This window comes from Prionailurus viverrinus, chromosome A1 (assembly GCF_022837055.1).
Source record: "Prionailurus viverrinus isolate Anna chromosome A1, UM_Priviv_1.0, whole genome shotgun sequence".
Taxonomy (NCBI): Eukaryota; Metazoa; Chordata; class Mammalia; order Carnivora; family Felidae; genus Prionailurus; species Prionailurus viverrinus.
Window position 1 is genome coordinate 210,857,758 of NC_062561.1, and position 18,421 is coordinate 210,876,178.

Genomic DNA, 18,421 nt, shown 5'->3' on the forward strand with positions numbered 1-18,421 from the left:
CGACGCGGGGCTCGAACTCACGGACCGTGAGATCATGACCTGAGCTGAAGCCGGCCGCCCAACCGACTGAGCCACCCAGGCGCCCCCATATTAATCTTTTAAATCAGAACTAGTGGCAGAATGTATTGGGGATTTGTGTTGCTTATTTGATGTGATGTTTATTGTATGAAAGCAAAGCAATAAAATTTTCAGAAAATTAAATCATTCAAGTTCTTTCAATAGTACAGTACCTTTCTCATAGTAAATGAAAAGCAAGGACAAATTTAATCAATATCCTGGCTGTTTGCCTATGCAGAATCAAACATTCAAGTGAATGACGAAATTTTTTGTTTCTATCCAAATGTGTTTGTCAAAGAGCCAAAGTGTTAGTGTTTGGTGTGGGGAGAGACTATGTTGATCACATGAGAAACTAATTGTTTCAAGAAGCAGAAACCCACATATACTATTTGCCAGTTTTATTTTGAGGGAGTGAGTGGAAATCTTAGCAATATATATTTTTATTTTATTTTTATTTTTTAAAATGTTTTATTTTTGTGAGAGGTCGAGAGAGAGGGGGGCAGAGAGAGAGGTGGACAGAGTTGACAGCAGTGAGCCCAATGTAGAGCTTGAACTCACAAACTGTAAGATCATGACCTGAGCCAAAGTTGGACGCTCAGCCAGCTGAGCCACCCAGGCACCCCAGCAATATGTATTTTTTTTAAAAAATAGCATTTCAGGGCACCTGGGTGGTTGAGTTGGTTAAGTATCTGACTCTTGATTTTGGCTCAGACCATGATCTTATGGTTCGTGAGATCTGAGATCCATGCTAACAGCATGGAGCCTGCTTGAGATTGTCTCTCTCTCTCTCTCTCTGCCTCCCTCCCTCCCTCCCTCCCTCTCCCTCTCCCTCTCCCTCTCCCTCTCCCTCTCTCGGCCCTGCTCCCTTTTCTCCTGCTCACATTCTTTCTTTCAAAATAATAAATAGACTTAAAAAAATAGTTCAGGCATTGTATTTCCAAGTGGCTTGTTCATGTTACTTTTTTTTACAAAGTGTTTATTTATTTTGAGGGAGGGAGAGAGAGAGAGAGCAAGTGTGCGAGTGAGCAGAGGGGCAGAACTCACCCCAATGTGGGGCTTGAACTCACCAACTGTGAGATCATGACCTGAGCCAAAATCGAGTCAAATGCTTAACTGACTGAGCCATCTAGGCGTCCCTCATGTTATTTTAATTAGGGGAAAATATAGAAGGCTAGGGAGAAAGATAGGACCCTTTGTATTTAATCCCAAACCAGACTGAAATCTTGTCATTTAGTCAGGACTTTTGAAAATCGTTCTTTTCTACTCTCTTAGAGACACTAATATACTGAATACTTAATGCTTGAATTTTACCTCAAATTAGTTTTTTATTGTATGACACTATAAGGAATGCAAAGTCATGTAAAATGCAGTCTGCCCTCCAAATTTCTAGTAGGAGAAATAGAGATGTATTTCAGAGCAGCCCACAGTAATAAATTGTACACTGTGGCCCAGTACATTTAAGTGTACATTTGTATGTTTATATTATCTGACACAGCATTTTCATTAAATTGTATTTATATTTGTTTTATGTATATGTTTTATGTAATGTACTCTGATGCTATCTCTTCTGTTTCTGTATCCTGTTCTGTTCCATTTTTCAAGAATGCTGGCATTTATTTCATGACCCACTAATGAGTCATATTCTTCAGTGCTAAAAAAAACAAACAAACTGGAGTATGTTAAGTATTATTTTAAACCATTTTGTACCTTACTTGCTTCCGTTGAAGCAAGTGTGCACGGGATGGACACTTGCTTCAAAGATGGGCCCTCCATGGAAGGTGTGTGACAAATTCCACCAGGTTTAGGTTCAGAAGATACCCATAGTCCTGCTTCTACCTTGATTCGACCAACATTTAGTTTTAGATCACTTTCTTGAGAACTTAAACGTCTATGGAAGTTCTCTTTCACTTTATGGAGGTGTGTGTATACATATAGCTACTACACTAGCACTTTAGAGCATTTCGTGAGCTGCTATCTCCTTGTCTAACTTGTATTTTACCCAAAGTTAACAGGGAAATAGCTGGAGCACTGTTTCAAAAAACGTATCTCCAATAACATATCAGCAGTTGAGGCTGATTATTAGAAAATACTAATTAAAGAGATAGGGGCTCCTGGCTGGCTCAGTCAGTGGATCATGCAACTCTTGATCTCCAGGTTATAAGTTCAAGCCCCATGTTCAGTGTAGAGATTACTTAAAAATAAAATCTTAATAAAAAAAAGGTATGTAAGTATGTGAGGAGGAGTGATTCTGATAAATGTAATTGTTAATATCCATTTTCTTTTATTTACACATAGAACAGTCCCTTCGACTTATTCCTCTGCAACATTCTAAGGTGGCCAGTGTTGTAAGAGATCAGAATCTTTCTAATGTTTGGACAGTTGAATATGCCCTTGAATTATTACTTATTGGTGGCCTAGTTCCAGAGGCTGTGTGGTTGGCACATAAACTTGGAGACTGGAAGACATCTGTTTCGATTGGTGTGGCCTTCCAACTATTCTGTAAACATGATAGTAATTTCACAAGGTATGTATTTTTAGGCAAACGTAGGTTGAGAAACAGTATAATAGTATCATCTAACCATTTTTTATTTCTCTCATTGCTGGCATTTATGCACTTTGTGGAATCCTTAGTCCAGAATTGTCCAATAAAACTTTCTTCAGTGATGGAAATGTTCTCTATGTGCAGTTCAGTATGATAGCTGTTAGCCACATGTAACCATTGAGCACTTGAATTGTGGCTAATAAGACCAAGGAATTGAATTTTCAACCTAATTTAAATTTAAATAGCTAAATGCAGTTAGGGGCTACTGTGTTGGACAGCTCAGCAGCTCTTTTGTGTTAAATCTTTTATTTAAAAAAAAAACAACAACCTTTTTATTTAGCACATTTGTTAGTAATGTCCTCAAAGTGCTTATAGTCAATGGGAGAGTTTGCCTATTTTAAGTAGGGTTTGAATTTTAAGCTAATAAATCTAATCTCTATATTTTAACTTTTCTATTATAGTACTACTATATCTTTGATATTTTTCAGTTCAATAATTCAACATATGTGTATTTCTTAAGTAAGTCCTCTGTACTAAGCTCTGTGCCAGGTAGTTTAATGGATATAAAATTAAATGGTACATAGACTCCATGTTTAAGGCATTTATAGTTTAGTAGAGAAATTAAGGCAAAACATTATTATAATTTAGTGTATGTGCTGCCAAAGCGAGCACAAAACATTATTATAATTTAGATAATATGGTAAGAAAAGTGCCAGTGGTGCAGTGGAGAGAGCAATAATATCAAACGGGCAATGGAGATAACATTTAGATGGGCATTGGAGGAAAGACAATATCTCAACAAATTGAGTAGCTGTGGAGAGAGATAACATTCCAAACATGAGCAAAGGCATATGGCAAAGACAAGGAAATGGAGATAACATTTAGATGGGCATTGAAGGAAAGACAATATCTCAACAAATTGAGTAGCTGTGGAGAGAGATAACATTCCAAACATGAGCAAAGGCATATGGCAAAGACAAGTTTGGTTCAATTTGGATCGAGTAGTATGGAGGGCAGCAATGGGAAATAATGATGGGAAGGTATATTGGTATCATAATCCTGGAGACCCTTAAAAATCTCCTTAATGTAATATTTCCCCAATTATTTTCCCCCAAGTATTACTTTTTAAACTAGAGGATGAATAAAAGTAAATTTCACTGTTCCTTAACATTTCATGTTTAGCTCTTAATGTGTTAATATTTCCTTTTTTCAGAATTTGGATTCATTTTCCTTAATTTGATGTGATTTCAGGTCCAAGAAAAAGGGTCTGAATTTGCCAATAAATATGACTCCAGCACAGATTTTCCGGGAAAAACTGCAGTGTTTTTTAGGTCGGCCAGCCTCTTTGGAAACAAAAAATGAAATGGGCTCAAAATACAAACAATTTACAGGTGTGTTACCTACATATAGTCTGACATATATATCAGCTTAATTGATATAAAACTTCTGATATTTTAAAAAGCTCATTAATATCCATAAATATATTAACACTTTGAAGTAAGCTTATCAAATATAAAAGTATGCTATTTATTCTTAATCATGGGAGCTTCTAAAATTTATGCCAGCTCAAAAAACAATGATCAGTAACTGAATGATACTCTGATTTTTCATACATATTTTTTGACTAGTTGTATTTTGCTATATTTGGATTATTTTCTTTTGCAGTCATAGAGTCGTAGAATCTCATAAACAGGAGGGTACTTAAAAGTATTTAGTTCAACTCTTGCCTAGTGCATAAATCACAGAGTTGGTTTTGTTTTTAATTTGAAAATTTTATAGTAGTATTACAAAATTAAAAATAATGTAATATCACATATATTACATAGATTTACTCAGGAGCCCTGTAAAATTTGTTTTATAGCTGGAGACATTTAGATGAAAAGTAATGAAGTTGGGTACTTAAAGTTGTATGTGCTGACTACTGTAGGACCCTTTGGTTTTATTAGTTCTTGTCTCCATTAAGCAGAGAGGCTTCTAACTCTAGATTCTTAGAACTTACTAATTGTAACTTCTCTTTCCAGAAAGAATGCATAATACCTGAAAACTTTGATAATTACCTGCCAATATTTTTGAAAATAAGTGGAGAGAAAATGTAACTACATGAAAGTTGGTTTTGAAAAAAAAAGACTAAAAGGGACACCTGGGTGGCTCAATCAGTTAAAAAAGTACTATGGTGGACTGTTAAGAAAAAAAATTACTCTCCCACTAGCTGCATTCACATAATGTTGTATTTTATTTTGGTGTCTTTCTTGATACGTCTTTCCCCATCAGTATTTTTTCATTTATTATTTTTTAACTCAGGACTATGTTCCAAGTATATTTTTGTTACATAGTTGTTGTTATTATAATATCTTGTATAATTTTGCAAAGGTCTTATGCTCTGATATTTTAAAAATTTTTAATTTTTGTTTATTTGATAGAGCGAGCATACACAGGAGAGGCAGAGAGAAAGAGAATCTTAAGTAGACTCCACACCCAACACGGAGCCTGATGCAGGGCTGGCGCTCATAAACCATGAGATCATGACCTGAGCCCAAATCAGGAGTCCAGTGCTTAACCTACTGAGCCATCCAGGCACTGCCCCCCTCTATAATCTTTTTTTTTTTTTTAATTTTTTTTGATATTATTTTTGAGAGAGAGAGACAGAGAGACAGAGAGACAGAGCACAAGTTGGGGAGGTACAGAGAGAGGGAGACACAGAATCAGAAGCAGGCTCCGAGCTGTCAGCACAGAGCCCGATACAGGGCTCGAACCCACAAACCATGAGATCATGACCTGAGCTGAATACCTGAGCAGATACTCAACTGACTGAGCCATCCAGGCACCCCTGCCCCCCCTCTATAATCTTAAAGTAACAGAATAGTTATTAAATTTCTGTGTAGAAGTTGAGATGTTTTGCATGTCAACCATTATGTTCATTTTTGATGATAATTTTTTTCAGATACGAAATTTTATACTACAAAATAGGATCAGCATAATATAAATTTTAACTATTTTACTTAATTTTGTATTTGGTAGATCCCATTGAAGAAGAAGATGCAAATCTCCTCTTTGGTTCAGTGCAGGAAGTACTGAAAGCAGCAGTTATGGCTGATGCAGATATTCTTTCAGAGACGTTTCAACTTCTGCTAAACTCTGCCAAGGACTTCAGTAAGAGACTGTGGGGCTTAGTCCCGGTCGGCTTGTATCTCCCGGCTCCTCCATTATATTGTCCTCAGCCAGCTATTCTTAGTGAAGTAAGCTTATTTCTTAACCTTTTAATTGATTTAAAGTTGATTTTATCCAAATTTTACAATAGACAACTTGATAATAATTATCAAGTTAGGAATGCAAGCTCTGAAGACAAACTTCCAGATCCTAGCTTGCTGTTTATTAATTGTATAATCTTAAGCAATGTACTAAACTGTTTAAGTTTCCTTATCTGTAAAATGCAGATGATGATAGTACCTGTAATAATATTATTGTTAGGATTAAATGAGATATTCTGTAAAAGCTTTTACCTTAGGGCCTAGGACACATAGTACACATTCAATAAATATTAAAATTATTGCAATAATAAAACAAAATCAAGAGAGGATTCTCTATATGCAGGTTTTAAAAAAATAGATGTTTGTTTAGGGTAATAAATAAAAAATGTCAGATTTTAGAAGACCTACATTATTTTGGTCTTCTATTTACCTCATTGTCTTTGATTCTTTTGAAAGACTTCTTTTGATTTTTTTTTTTTTTTTAATTTGATAGGTCATTTTTTTCTCCTGCACTATTCAATTGATAGTTCTGTCATATAAACAGCAAGACAGTGTTCCTCTCAGGAACTTTTTCTCTGCTCTCACTAAAAGTCACAACATTATAATTAGCTGGCTTTAAGATTTAAAGTATGAATGCAAATTATTTTAATGTTTGATATTTTTAAGTGATTCTGGTATTGTTTCTTTACTGCTTACTGTTTTAGTATTAGCAGCCTCTATCTCTTACCTGGTTTTTTCTTTTCCTTTTTGAGTTTTTTGTTATATTGTTATTTGTTATATTTAAGGTTATATTTCAATAGGTTAAAAAGATTTCATTTATTGATATTTCAAATGTAATATGTTATACATGGAAGAAATAAATAGTCCATTGTATTTCTTAATAATTCTCTTTTCTGTCACATCTGAGTCTTCAACACATTGGTTTAGAAATTAGGAATACCATTTAAGCTATTTTTGGAATAGCCTATGCTGATATTAGTTTGAGTGGTTACTATCCTTAGTAGTGATTCATTTTATTATTTTCTTTTTATTAAAATAATCCTCAGTGGTAGGATTTCTCCTAAGTATTACTCTATATCAATTAGGACCCTTTGGATTGGGTATAATAGAAAACTTGGTAAGTTGGCTGGTATAATTAAGAAGCCCAGTTAAGTAGGGTAGCCTTTTGACTCAGTTATGCTACCACAGACTTGAGCTCTTTCTCTCTAGTTTATTTTCTAAGGTGGCAGTTTCAACTTAGGTCCATCTCTCTTTGTGGGAGCAGAATGGCTGTCAGCACCTTCTAAGGATACCTTGTCCATGTCCAGAGGGAGAGAGAAGGGGAAAAACAAAAACAGTACAAGTATTTCTTCTCCAGCATTCCAGGCAAGGGTACTGGGAGTTACTCTTGGCTAGGGATAATGCAAAGTACATTTTGTAGCCCCTTAGGGCCTTCCCCTGAGAGCTGGGAAAGTATCAGCTCTCACTGAATCGCATGGGCTATGTAGGGGAAGGGCAGATACTCCATTAAAAATTGAGTACTGTGAGGGGCGCCTGGGTGGCGCAGTCGGTTAAGCGTCCGACTTCAGCTAGGTCACGATCTCGCGGTCCGTGAGTTCGAGCCCCGCGTCAGGCTCTAGGCTGATGGCTCGGAGCCTGGAGCCTGTTTCCGATTCTGTGTCTCCCTCTCTCTCTGCCCCTCCCCCGTTCATGCTCTGTCTCTCTCTGTCCCAAAAATAAATAAACGTTGAAAAAAAATTAAAAAAAAAATTGAGTACTGTGAAGAAGTAACTGTGGTAGGATGATGGGGAAGCAAATGTTTAGATACTGTCTCATTCTCTAGAAACTAATTTTTAGCTACTGGCTTGTTAGTGTTTATTCAGCAAACGTTTGTTGGATCCTACTACATGCTGGACTTTATTCTATGCATTATGTTAATACAAAGATAGATGACAAGGTCTTTGCTTTTGAGTAGATCTCAGTATGGTGGGAAACATACATGAATCAGTACAGAATAATTTAGTGAAAATTGTCATGGATGTCTGAGCAAAGTGCCATAGTCACACACAACAGGAGAGCTTCACAGAGGGGCCGACACTGAAATATAAGGATTTTTCCAGGCATAGAAGGGAAAAGGCATTCTCCTTAAAAGGAGTCCTCTTTATAACATTCTACCAATGGAGTCTGGAGTGGTGGGCTTTAACTGCTTGTAGGGGAAGACTTAGACTTAGGGTCAGTTTAGCCCTTTACATTATTTGAGATGAGAGAAATTTATTTGACACTAGAAATAGCTATAGTTGAAATCTATGAGGCCATCCCTCAAAATATCCTTCATAAATCTCCAGGAACATTCTAGTTTGAGAAGCACTATTTTTATTTTCACTGTAACATTTAAAATTTTCATATTACTATCTATTAAGAATCGATTGTTTTATTTTCTTTAGGAAGATGGTGATGATCTTCTTTTAAAAGCTGAAAAGGATAATCGCCAAAAGGTGTCTGGAATCCTTCAGCGTGTTCTCTTGCTTTTCCGGGCAGCTCGCTGTTCTTTTCCGGTAGCACAGTGGTACATCTTGCAGTTGAGATGGGCAAGAAAAGTCATGCAGAAGGTGTGGAGATGTCTTAGTCATTTATGTGCTATGCTATGTTAAACTATTTAAATATACTAATATTTATTAATATCTCCAAATATTTATAATCATGACATTTTCCCAAGGAATCCTATACTATGAATCAATAGATTTCAGGTTTGTTTATAATAAGCAACCTAGCCAGACTAAATTTTTTCTGCTGAAAGATAAGGACTCTGAACTGAGTCTCTTTGTTAGTCCCATCCTGTCTGACAATACAAAGTAAAATATAGTAAGTTATATATAACTGGTAGTTATATGTAGGTAGTTTCAGTTACTTTTTTTCTTTGTCCCACCATCATTGAAGATGTAAGCTCAGTTCAGGGTTTTCCCCGACTTCGCTCTGAAATACTATCTACTGTGTTCTGTGGGGACTAATGTGGGGTCAAGCCCTGGGAGGTTAGAGTTGGTTCTTGGCTGTGTGTTTTCTTTCAGTACTCTCCACCAGTTGGAGTCTCTCCCTTGCTATCTTCTGAGATGTGCAATTCAGTGTGATTCTGGGGCCATCATCCCTTTCCACACTGACTTCAGCTGGGTCGTAGTTGCGTTCTTACCTGATCAACAGTCAGATGGGACATTTGTTGGTATGTCCCTTCTCCAGCTGCACATCCTTTGTAGGCCAGTTGTCTGTCTCTGTGAAATGTGGAACTAAATAGTATTAGCCCTAAATGTCTTTAATTTGGCCCTTGATTATGTTTAAAACAAGAATTTACTATTTTTGGTAGGAAACTTTAGACTTTGAGAAGTTACCAAGTTGTTTTTGAAAATTAGACTTTTTTTAGAGAGAAAGATTTGTGAAATTTGCATACAGCTACTATAAAAATGTAAGATGAAACTGTACCCATTCTGTATCTTGTTATCCCAAAGTTGTTTTTAAAGTATGGCAAAGAGTTTTCCTGTATTATTGAAAGATTGGTTTTAATAGTTTCAAGGTCTGCTGAGCCTGATTATTTGTTATAGGAAACTTCATTTTAAAAATTATTTAAGTAAACAGTTTTCTACAATAAAGTTGTAATTAGGTTTCCATTGAGGTTTTACCTTATGTATTAAATCCCAACAGTCATCTCATTTAATCTAGCTTTAATTAATGCAGCTAGCATAAAGACTGTGCAGATTCTCTTAAAATTATCAACACAGCTAAACACATTCCTCAAAGGAGTAACAGGCTGCAGACTAGGGCCTTTGGGTGTATAGTCATTGCCACTCTGACTGTCCAGTGCCCTCTTTGTCTTGCGGCTTACCTTTAAAGCTTGTCAACCCCTCAGCTATACACACAAGTGACTTGTAAATTCCCCCTAATTCAGTCTTCCTAAAATACATCTGATAGTTTTATTGTTAGCCTGTGTATTTATTGATATTGGGAGAGGTGCCAAAGATGTGGAGATCCATTCTTATAGAAGTATGTACAATATATAAGTGTATATACTTCTATATTCTCCTGTATTGCTGTTTTCTCTGCCTTTTTCATTTAGACTTCATTGGGCATATAATTTAACTACAGATTTAGTTGTAGTAAATTAATGTTTTCTAATTGGTGGGAATGGCGGAACACTTGTTGCTACCAAAATTATAAGGTCTTTATTCATGGAAGCAAAAACTCATATTTCTCATGAAGTTCATACTAAAATGTGACCTGGAGCTGCAGTAATCTGAACAATTGATAGGGGCCAGACATCTGATTACAAGATGGCTCGTGCACATGGCTAAGAAGTTGGTGCTGGTTGTTGGCCAGAGGCGTCCCCCTGAGGAAGTGATCCAAAAGACAGCAAGGTGGAAGCTACAATGCCGTTATGATTTAATCCCAGAAATCCCATACAATCACTTCTGTATTCTGTTCGTTAGAAACTAGCTGGTCTAGGGGCACCTGGGTGGCTCAGTTGGTTTAGCGTCCGATTTTGGCTCAGGTCATGATCTCGCAGTTCGTGGGTTCGAGCCCTGCGTCAGGCTCTGTGCTGACAACTCAGAGCCTGGAGCCTACTTTGCATTCTGTGTCTCCCTCTCTCTTCCCCTCCCCCGCTCATGCTCGTGATCTCTCTCTCTCTCTCAAAAATAAATAAAAAAACAATAAAAAAAAGAAACTAGTTGGTCTCAAAAATAAATAAAAAAACAATAAAAAAAAGAAACTAGTTGGTCCCTCAAGGTGAGGGAAGTTAGGCTGTACCTTTGAAGGAATGAATTGTTAAGAATTTGTGGACATATTTTAAAACCATCATACCATTATACCAAAGTGAACAATAACTCTTTATTAATTCCAATACCTGGTCCATAATAAAATTACTCTGATTATTTTGAAAATGTCTTTTTTATAGATTTTTGAAATCAAGGTCCAACTGAAGTTAACCCATGTTTGATTATGAGATAATAGGAAGGACTATATTTTCAAGTCTGACACATAAGAATCAAAAGACTTAACCCAGGATCAAACTTTATACCAATAATTTCAGAATATAGGTAACTAAAAGACACAGGTGAAACCTGGACTTACATTGCTCCCAAGATTTTTCTTGCTGTGGAAGGATGTGACCTGGCCTCTGTTTAACATCATGACACAAAAGAGAACTATATCACTTATTGAACATGTCCTTTTTATATCTCTTTAATTATATAACTTGTGTGACATTTTCCAATGAGCCATACTCCATAAATCCATGCATTATAGATTTATTTATAATAACCAACCTAGCTAGGCTCTGTACATCTAGTAAATATCATTGTTTGACAAGAAGTCTGCCATTAGAATGCTTACAAGGGGATTTGACAAGATCCTGTCTTTGTAGAAATGAATAGAAGAGGGAGAAAATAGATTACAAGCCTGCCGCTAATCCTTTCATTTTTGGGTGTATGTCCCTTAGATTCCTTTCCTTTTATTCTATAGCAGTTTCCTTTAATTTCTTTTTCTTTTCTTGGTTTGTAGAGAAACTTGGTCATTTGTTCTGTACCGTATTCTGCATTTGTTTGATAGTTTATTCATTTAGTGTCATTTGACTTGTTCCTCTTTCCTTTTATTTCCTGTGAACTGGTAATTAAACTATATTCATTGAGATACAGAGGCTTGATCAGGTTCACATTTTCTTAGAAAAAGTTATGTAGGTAGGGGCAACTGGGTGGCTCAGTTGGTTGAGACTCCGATTCTTGATTTCAGCTCAGATCATGATCCCAGGGTTGTAGGATAGAGCCCCACGTTGGGCTGTATGCTGAGCGTGGAGCCTGATTAAGATTCTCTTTCTCAAATTAAAAGTAGAACTACCCTATGACCCAGCAATTGCACTACTAGGTTATTTATTCAAGGGATACAGGTATGCTGTTTTGAGGGCACACATGTACCCCAATGTTTATAGCAGCACTATCAACAATAGCCAAAGTATGGAAAGAGCGCAAATGTCCATCAACAGATGAACAGATAAAGAAGATGTGGTATATATACACAATGGAGTATTACTTGGCAATCAAAAAGAATGAAATCTTGCCATTCGCAACTACGTGGATGGAACTAAAGGGTATTATGCTAAGCGAAATTAGTCAGAGAAAGACAAATATCATATAACTTCATTCATATGAGGTCTTTAAGACAAAGAACAGATGAACATAATGGAAGGGAAGCAAAAATAATATAAAAACAGGGAGGGGGGCAAAACAGAAGAGACTCTTAAAGGTGGAGAACAAACAGAGGGTTACTGGAGGGGTTGTGGGGGGTTGGGCTAAATGGGTAAGGGGCATTAAGGATTCTACTCCTGAAATCATTGTTGCACTATATACTAACTAACTTGGATGTAAATAAATAAATAAAGTAAAAAAAAAAATTCTCTTTCTCTCTCCCTCTGCCCCTCTTCCCCCTGACACATACTCTCTCTCTCAAAAAAAAAAAAAAGTTATGTAGGTAGATATACCTTTTGTCATATTTATTTTTAGGTACTGCACATAGTTTTATTTTGAATGAGAGTTAGATGCTTAAATTTCTTTATTATGCCTTTGGGGAAAGGACAAATAGCATCAAGTTCTATATAGGCAAAACTGAGTGACAGAAAAAATTGCCTACAACCTTCTTTTCTCTTTTGTGTTCTAACTTAGTGAATTTCTTGAGTTAAATTTGTGAGGGGGGCACCTGGGTGGCTCAGTCAGTTAAGTATTCGACTCTTGATTTTGGCTCACGTCATGATCTCAGGGTTTGTGAGACTGATCCCCGCCATCAGGCCGTGAGCTGACAGTGCGGAACCTGTTTTGGATTCTCTCTCTCTCTCTCTCTCTCTCTCTCTCTCTCTCTCTGTGTGTGTGTGTCCTTCCCCGTGCACATTTTTTCTCTCTCTCTCTCAGAATAAATAAATATATGAGCCAAGTTTCTGAAAGGATAGTTCATTTCAGAGATACTTTCTTACACAGTATAAGAACCATGCTGTATTTTTCATTCTCTATGGTTTATGTTACCTGTCTTGTTTGTTGTTTTATAGTTTCCTTAAAAATAGATTTAGATGACTGATAATTAACATATTCTATCATTCTTTCAGATTCGAATGAAAGGGTCCCTTCCTTCATTGAGTCCTTTCCCTGAGTCATTACTTAATTATTGTAAAGGAGGTGTAGCATTCTTTCGACCTGGAGCAGCTGGAGACAGCAAGCTTGATGAAGTTTCTGTTAAAGCAATAGGTTTGTCCAAAATGAACTGCTTGCTTAGAAATTAGGCCCAAATATTGATAATGATGTAATTTGCAGTTGATTTGGTGAAGTTTCTATACAGTGGAATATTATGCTGGCAATGAAAAGATATGTGTGTGTAACCACCGTGGAAATGTATCCAGGATACATTAAGTGAAAGGAAGAGCTAGTTTCAAAACAGCGTGCATAGTATAATTATATATATATTTGTGTCCTTGTATTGCTTTTAATAAAAACATTGTTCAATAATGGAAAGTATGTTTCTAGTATTAAAAAATTTTTAACTTAAATGCCCATCACAAATGATTTTCCAAATAAATGAGCTGTACAGTATTAAGTAGAGCTATGTGTGTTGGCTTCGAACATTATCTACAATATACTATGAAGTTTAAAGCAAGTAAACTACTAGAGTAATTTATTTACTCTAGTAAATAGAGTAAGTTATTTATTCTAAAACTGTTTTCAATATTTTCATGCAACTGACATGCATGAAATGCTCTAGAATCATGTGTATAAAAATTATGAAAGGATTTCCATGACTTTTATTTAAGGTGTTGGCAATGAGCATATGTTTGTTTCATAATCAACAAAATAAAGACATTGGTTTTGGAAAAAAAATACCCAGCAGAGGTGAAGTTGTTATAATATTAATATACATACTAATCCAATCTTTTATATTTGTACCCCTGGTTTAGGTTGCTTCAGAGAACTTTGTGCTTTGTGTTGGATGCTACATGTTCGTGATAAGTTATCCTATAGTTGCAGGCAATATCAGAAAGCAAGAGAAAATGTGGAGGGGAAAAAGGTATTTACCTACACAAGAATAAGAAAAATGAACAAACATTACTTGGGAAATTACTGCTTGATAGAAGGTTTTATTGTTTTCTGACAAACTTTCTTTTGAACTCATCCTGATATATCCATCTAAAGTGAAAAGGAAATGTATTTCTCAATACCCATTTAGGACGTCGAAGTGGAGTTTGATTCTTGTATGGTTGAGCACGGTCTCAGTGCAGTGGAGTGGGCACACAGAATGCTGCCCTTTTCTCGGTTTTCTAATACTGAAGAACTTGTTCAGGATCTAATTTTGAGCCTTATTGGAGAACTGCCACCAATCAGAAAGGTAATGTGAATGTAGGTGAAAAAAACTAAATGAAAATCAGAGACATTAAAGGATTTTTACTTTATTTTAATTAAAAATGATGTTGCTCATGAAACTCTTTTTTTAATTTTTCTGAAGGTAGCAGAAATTTTTGTGAAAGCATTTCCCAACCCTGAGGACATAAGGGTTCCTTTAAGAGAAAAATATCACTGTCTTCAACAGAGACTCAGACACTGTGTTGTGAAAGGTAGTATTTGTCATTTCTTAGATATCTGGTAGATAAATTGCTGAAGATTCCTCGGAAAGCATGTAGTTTCTAGTGCTTATGTTTTTATGCAGTTCTCCTTTCCTTGAAGATAGTGTAAGAAGGCAGAAAGAAGCACTCCTCTATTACTGAAGCACCAGTTTTGCTTTGGAACCAGATAAAGATGACTTCATGACATGGCTCTGTCAGTTAATGACTGTGTGACTATAGGCAAGTTGCCCAGTCTCTCTGAGCTCCGTTTCTTTATATGTAAAACGGGTGTATTATTACCTACTTTATGGATGTATATTAAAAGAGGGTTAAATAAGGTAAAATATATAAAATAAGCATACAGTGCTTTGCGTAAGGCAGATATTTTGTTGAAAACTAGTATTCTTCTTCCTTCTAATTTTACCCTATACATTCAACATGCCCTTGTGGAAAATTTTTTTTATTGTGGTTAAAACATACGTAATATAAAATTTAATATTTTAAGTGTATAATTCAGTGACATTAACTACATTCATAATGTGGAAATTTTTAAAGAATTCAAATTACCTTTTTTTTATAACTTAATCTAGTATTTAAGTCTAGTTATGTCCTATGATCATACATTATTGCATTAATATATTTGTGGTTTATATTTTTCTTAAGACTTTTTTGACACTCTCTAAAATGTATAGTGTATACAGTTTATATATATGTTAATGTATAATAATGTTTAAACTTTTTTCTGTAGGCAGCCTTGAAAAACTTACATTCCTATTTCCCACTATTTGAAGTGAAAAAGGTGTCCTTGTTTCTTTGACTAAAATTGTACTCATTTTCTCTTATTCACCACCCTTGGGAATGAAAAAATAGTACTGATTCTTTTTATAATTATCTGTCTGATTTTTTAAATAGTTAAGTTACTTCTTAATTTTTTGTTTTCCAGAGCACATGTTTTTATGGAGTCTGGGCTCTGTCCCTTTTGTTGTTCTTTTTTTTTTTTTTTTTTAAATTTTTTTTTCAACGTTTATTTATTTTTGGGACAGAGAGAGACAGAGCATGAACGGGGGAGGGGCAGAGAGAGAGGGAAACACAGAATCGGAAACAGGCTCCAGGCTCTGAGCCATCAGCCCAGAGCCTGACGCGGGGCTCGAACTCACGGACCGCGAGATCGTGACCTGGCTGAAGTCGGACGCTTAACCGACTGCGCCACCCAGGCGCCCCCCTTTTGTTGTTCTTTAATGGACCTTCTCTAACTTCTGCAATTCTACCTTAAAATATGCACCATAGCTTTCTGACAAATACAAAGCATGCTCTGTAAGAATGTGGAAATGAGTCTTAGTCATTAGTTGGATTCCATGTTCCCAGGAGGGACTGGAATTGGGTCCCCTTCTGTCTTTTTAAAATTTTTTAAAAATGTTTTTAAATTTATTTTGAGAGAGAGACAGAGAGAGTGAGTGGGGGAGGGCAGAGAGAGAGAAGGGGAGGGGAATCTCAAGCAGGTTCCATGCCATCAGCACAGAGCTGGATGAGAGGCTCGAACTCATGGAACTCATGAACAGTGAGATCATGACCTGAGCCAAAACTAAGAGACACATAACCGACTGAGCCACCCAGGTGTCCCGGATCCCTTTGTGTCTTGAGTTGAAACATTTTAATGTGTTGTAATAAGGCTTTTTGTTTTTTCCTTTATAGGTCCCCAAACTGAGGAAATGATGTCTGTTATTATGCATTCTATTCATAAAGTGAGAGTGAAAGCCCTAAAACGTGTGCAAAGAAATATAGGTTCTTTTGAAATGAATATCTGGGAACCAATTGAAGAAGAAAAACCAGCTGAGGTTCTGGGTTTTGATAGGTTTTCCCTAGGAACTAGTTTGAGCAGGAGCACACTCACAGAACTGGGGAATTCTCTAGTCCACAGTGATGCAGATACAGCAGATACCTTCTCTGAAGCATTGTCAGTTGAAGAAAAAAGTAGGATACATTTCTCTGAAAGGTACAGTTGAGATCTCTTAATAGTAAGCATTCACTTCCTTTGGAAAAAAATATTTTCAGCATTTCACGCAACAGATGAGTTGATTTCTTGTCCCAGAAACCTCACTGATTGCAGTGTTAACAATATGAATGATAAGTGCTACCCTCCTTTACTCACAAGAATATTAGGAGTGTAAAATGAAACTATATATTTGAAAATTTATTTAAAATATTATTGAGATATGAAATAATTTTGCTACCTGATAGTATAAAATCAGGTAAGTAGATGAAATTGTAGAGTTCACTGGGAGGCTTTTACTGTTTTTAGTAATCTTCAGATTTAAATAGTTTAAGATTATTGGGTTAGCTATATTATTTTTAAGGGATTCCAGGGAAAGAAATTGCACGTTCATCTTTGAAACTTGTCTATAAATTGTTGAGAAATTCTTATTATTTAAACCTCTATTAGTCTAGCTAGATTTTTTCTTTATAATTCCATTATCTGCAATTAAGTTTATCCTTCCCATGACTAAAAGACTAAGTAATCAGCCATAATCTTGTTTAAATGAAATAACTTTATCGACTTCAAATATAAGCATCTGCTTAAACCATGCCTCATAGTATTAGAAATGGTGTGCTTGTTTCACCAGATGATTTCAGTGTTAGCACAGGAATACAATGGCGGCTGCTTGTTGTGCCTTCTTAATAAGAGACATAGACCTCCAGCCCAGGTGCCTAACACGAGCCCTTTCTTTCCCTTATTGGGGGAACTAGGAATCTGTTCTTCCCTAAGGACCATGGTTAAAGGAAACAGATTTAAAAGTAATTGTGACCCAATGCTAATATCATCTTCAATGGGGAAAAACTGAGAGCGTTCCCCTAAGGTCAGGAACAAGACAGGGATGTCCACTCTAGCCACTGTTATTCAACATGGTATTGGAAGTCTTAGCCTGTGCAATCAGACAACACAAAGAAATAAAAGGCATCCAAATCGGCCAGGAGGAGGTCAAACTTTCACTCTTTGCAGATGACATGATACTCTATATGGAAAACCCAAAAGATTCCACCAAAAAACTGCCAGAACTGATTCATGAATTCAGCAAGGTTGCAGGATACAAAATCAATGCACAGAAATCGGTTGCATTCCTATACACCAACAATGAAGCGACAGAAAGAGAAATCAAGGAATCAATCCCATTTACAGTTGCACAAAAAACCATAAAATACCTAGGAATAAATCTAACCAAAGAGGTGAAAAATCTATACACTGAAAACTATAGAAAGGTTATGAAAGAAAATTGAAGAAGACACAAAAAAAATGGAAAAAGATTCCATGCTCCTGGATAGGAAGAACAAATATTGTTAAAATGTCGATACTACCCAAAGCAATCTACATATTCAATGCAATCCCTATCAAAGTAACACCAGTATTCTTCACAGAGCTAGAACAAATAATTCTAAAATTTGTATGGAACTAGAAGAGACCCTGAATAGCCAAAGCAATCTTAAAAAAGAAAACCAAAGCAGGAGGCATCACAATCCCAGACTTCAAGCTATACTACAAAGCTGTAATCATCAAGACAGTATGGTACTGGCACGAGAAAAGACACTCAGATCAATGGAACAGAATAGAGAACCCAGAAATGGACCCACAAATGTATAGCCAACTAATCTTTGTCAAAGCAGGGAAGAATATCCAGTGGACTGAAGACAGTCTCTTCAGCAAGTGGTACTGGGAAAACTGGACAGCGACATGCAGAAGAATGAACCTGGACCACTTTCTTATACCATACATAAAAATAAACTCAAAATGGATGAAAGACCTAAATGTAAGACAGAAAGCCATCAAAACCCTTGAGGAGAAAGCAGGCAAAAACCTCTTTGATCTTGCCTGCAACTTTTTACTCAACACATCTACAGAGGCAAGGGAAACAAAAACAAAAATGAACTGCTGGGACCTCATCAAAATAAAAAGCTTCTGCACAGCGAAGGAAACAATCAGCAAAA

At 36.1% G+C, this 18,421-nt stretch overlaps 1 protein-coding gene across 12 annotated transcripts in view; it reads left to right on the top strand.

Annotated features, from left to right (window-relative positions):
• CPLANE1 (ciliogenesis and planar polarity effector complex subunit 1) overlaps positions 1 to 18,421 on the top strand; it is a 147,222-nt gene that overhangs the window by 42,900 nt on the left and 85,901 nt on the right. For all 12 annotated transcript variants that reach the window (XM_047861791.1, XM_047861755.1, XM_047861783.1 and 9 more), the window contains 9 exons: positions 2,353 to 2,581; positions 3,851 to 3,990; positions 5,618 to 5,835; positions 8,271 to 8,435; positions 12,959 to 13,097; positions 13,802 to 13,911; positions 14,071 to 14,229; positions 14,347 to 14,455; positions 16,136 to 16,436. In XM_047861791.1, coding sequence (XP_047717747.1) covers positions 2,353 to 2,581; positions 3,851 to 3,990; positions 5,618 to 5,835; positions 8,271 to 8,435; positions 12,959 to 13,097; positions 13,802 to 13,911; positions 14,071 to 14,229; positions 14,347 to 14,455; positions 16,136 to 16,436 — 1,570 coding nt within the window. The remainder of the gene's footprint in view (positions 1 to 2,352; positions 2,582 to 3,850; positions 3,991 to 5,617; positions 5,836 to 8,270; positions 8,436 to 12,958; positions 13,098 to 13,801; positions 13,912 to 14,070; positions 14,230 to 14,346; positions 14,456 to 16,135; positions 16,437 to 18,421) is intronic.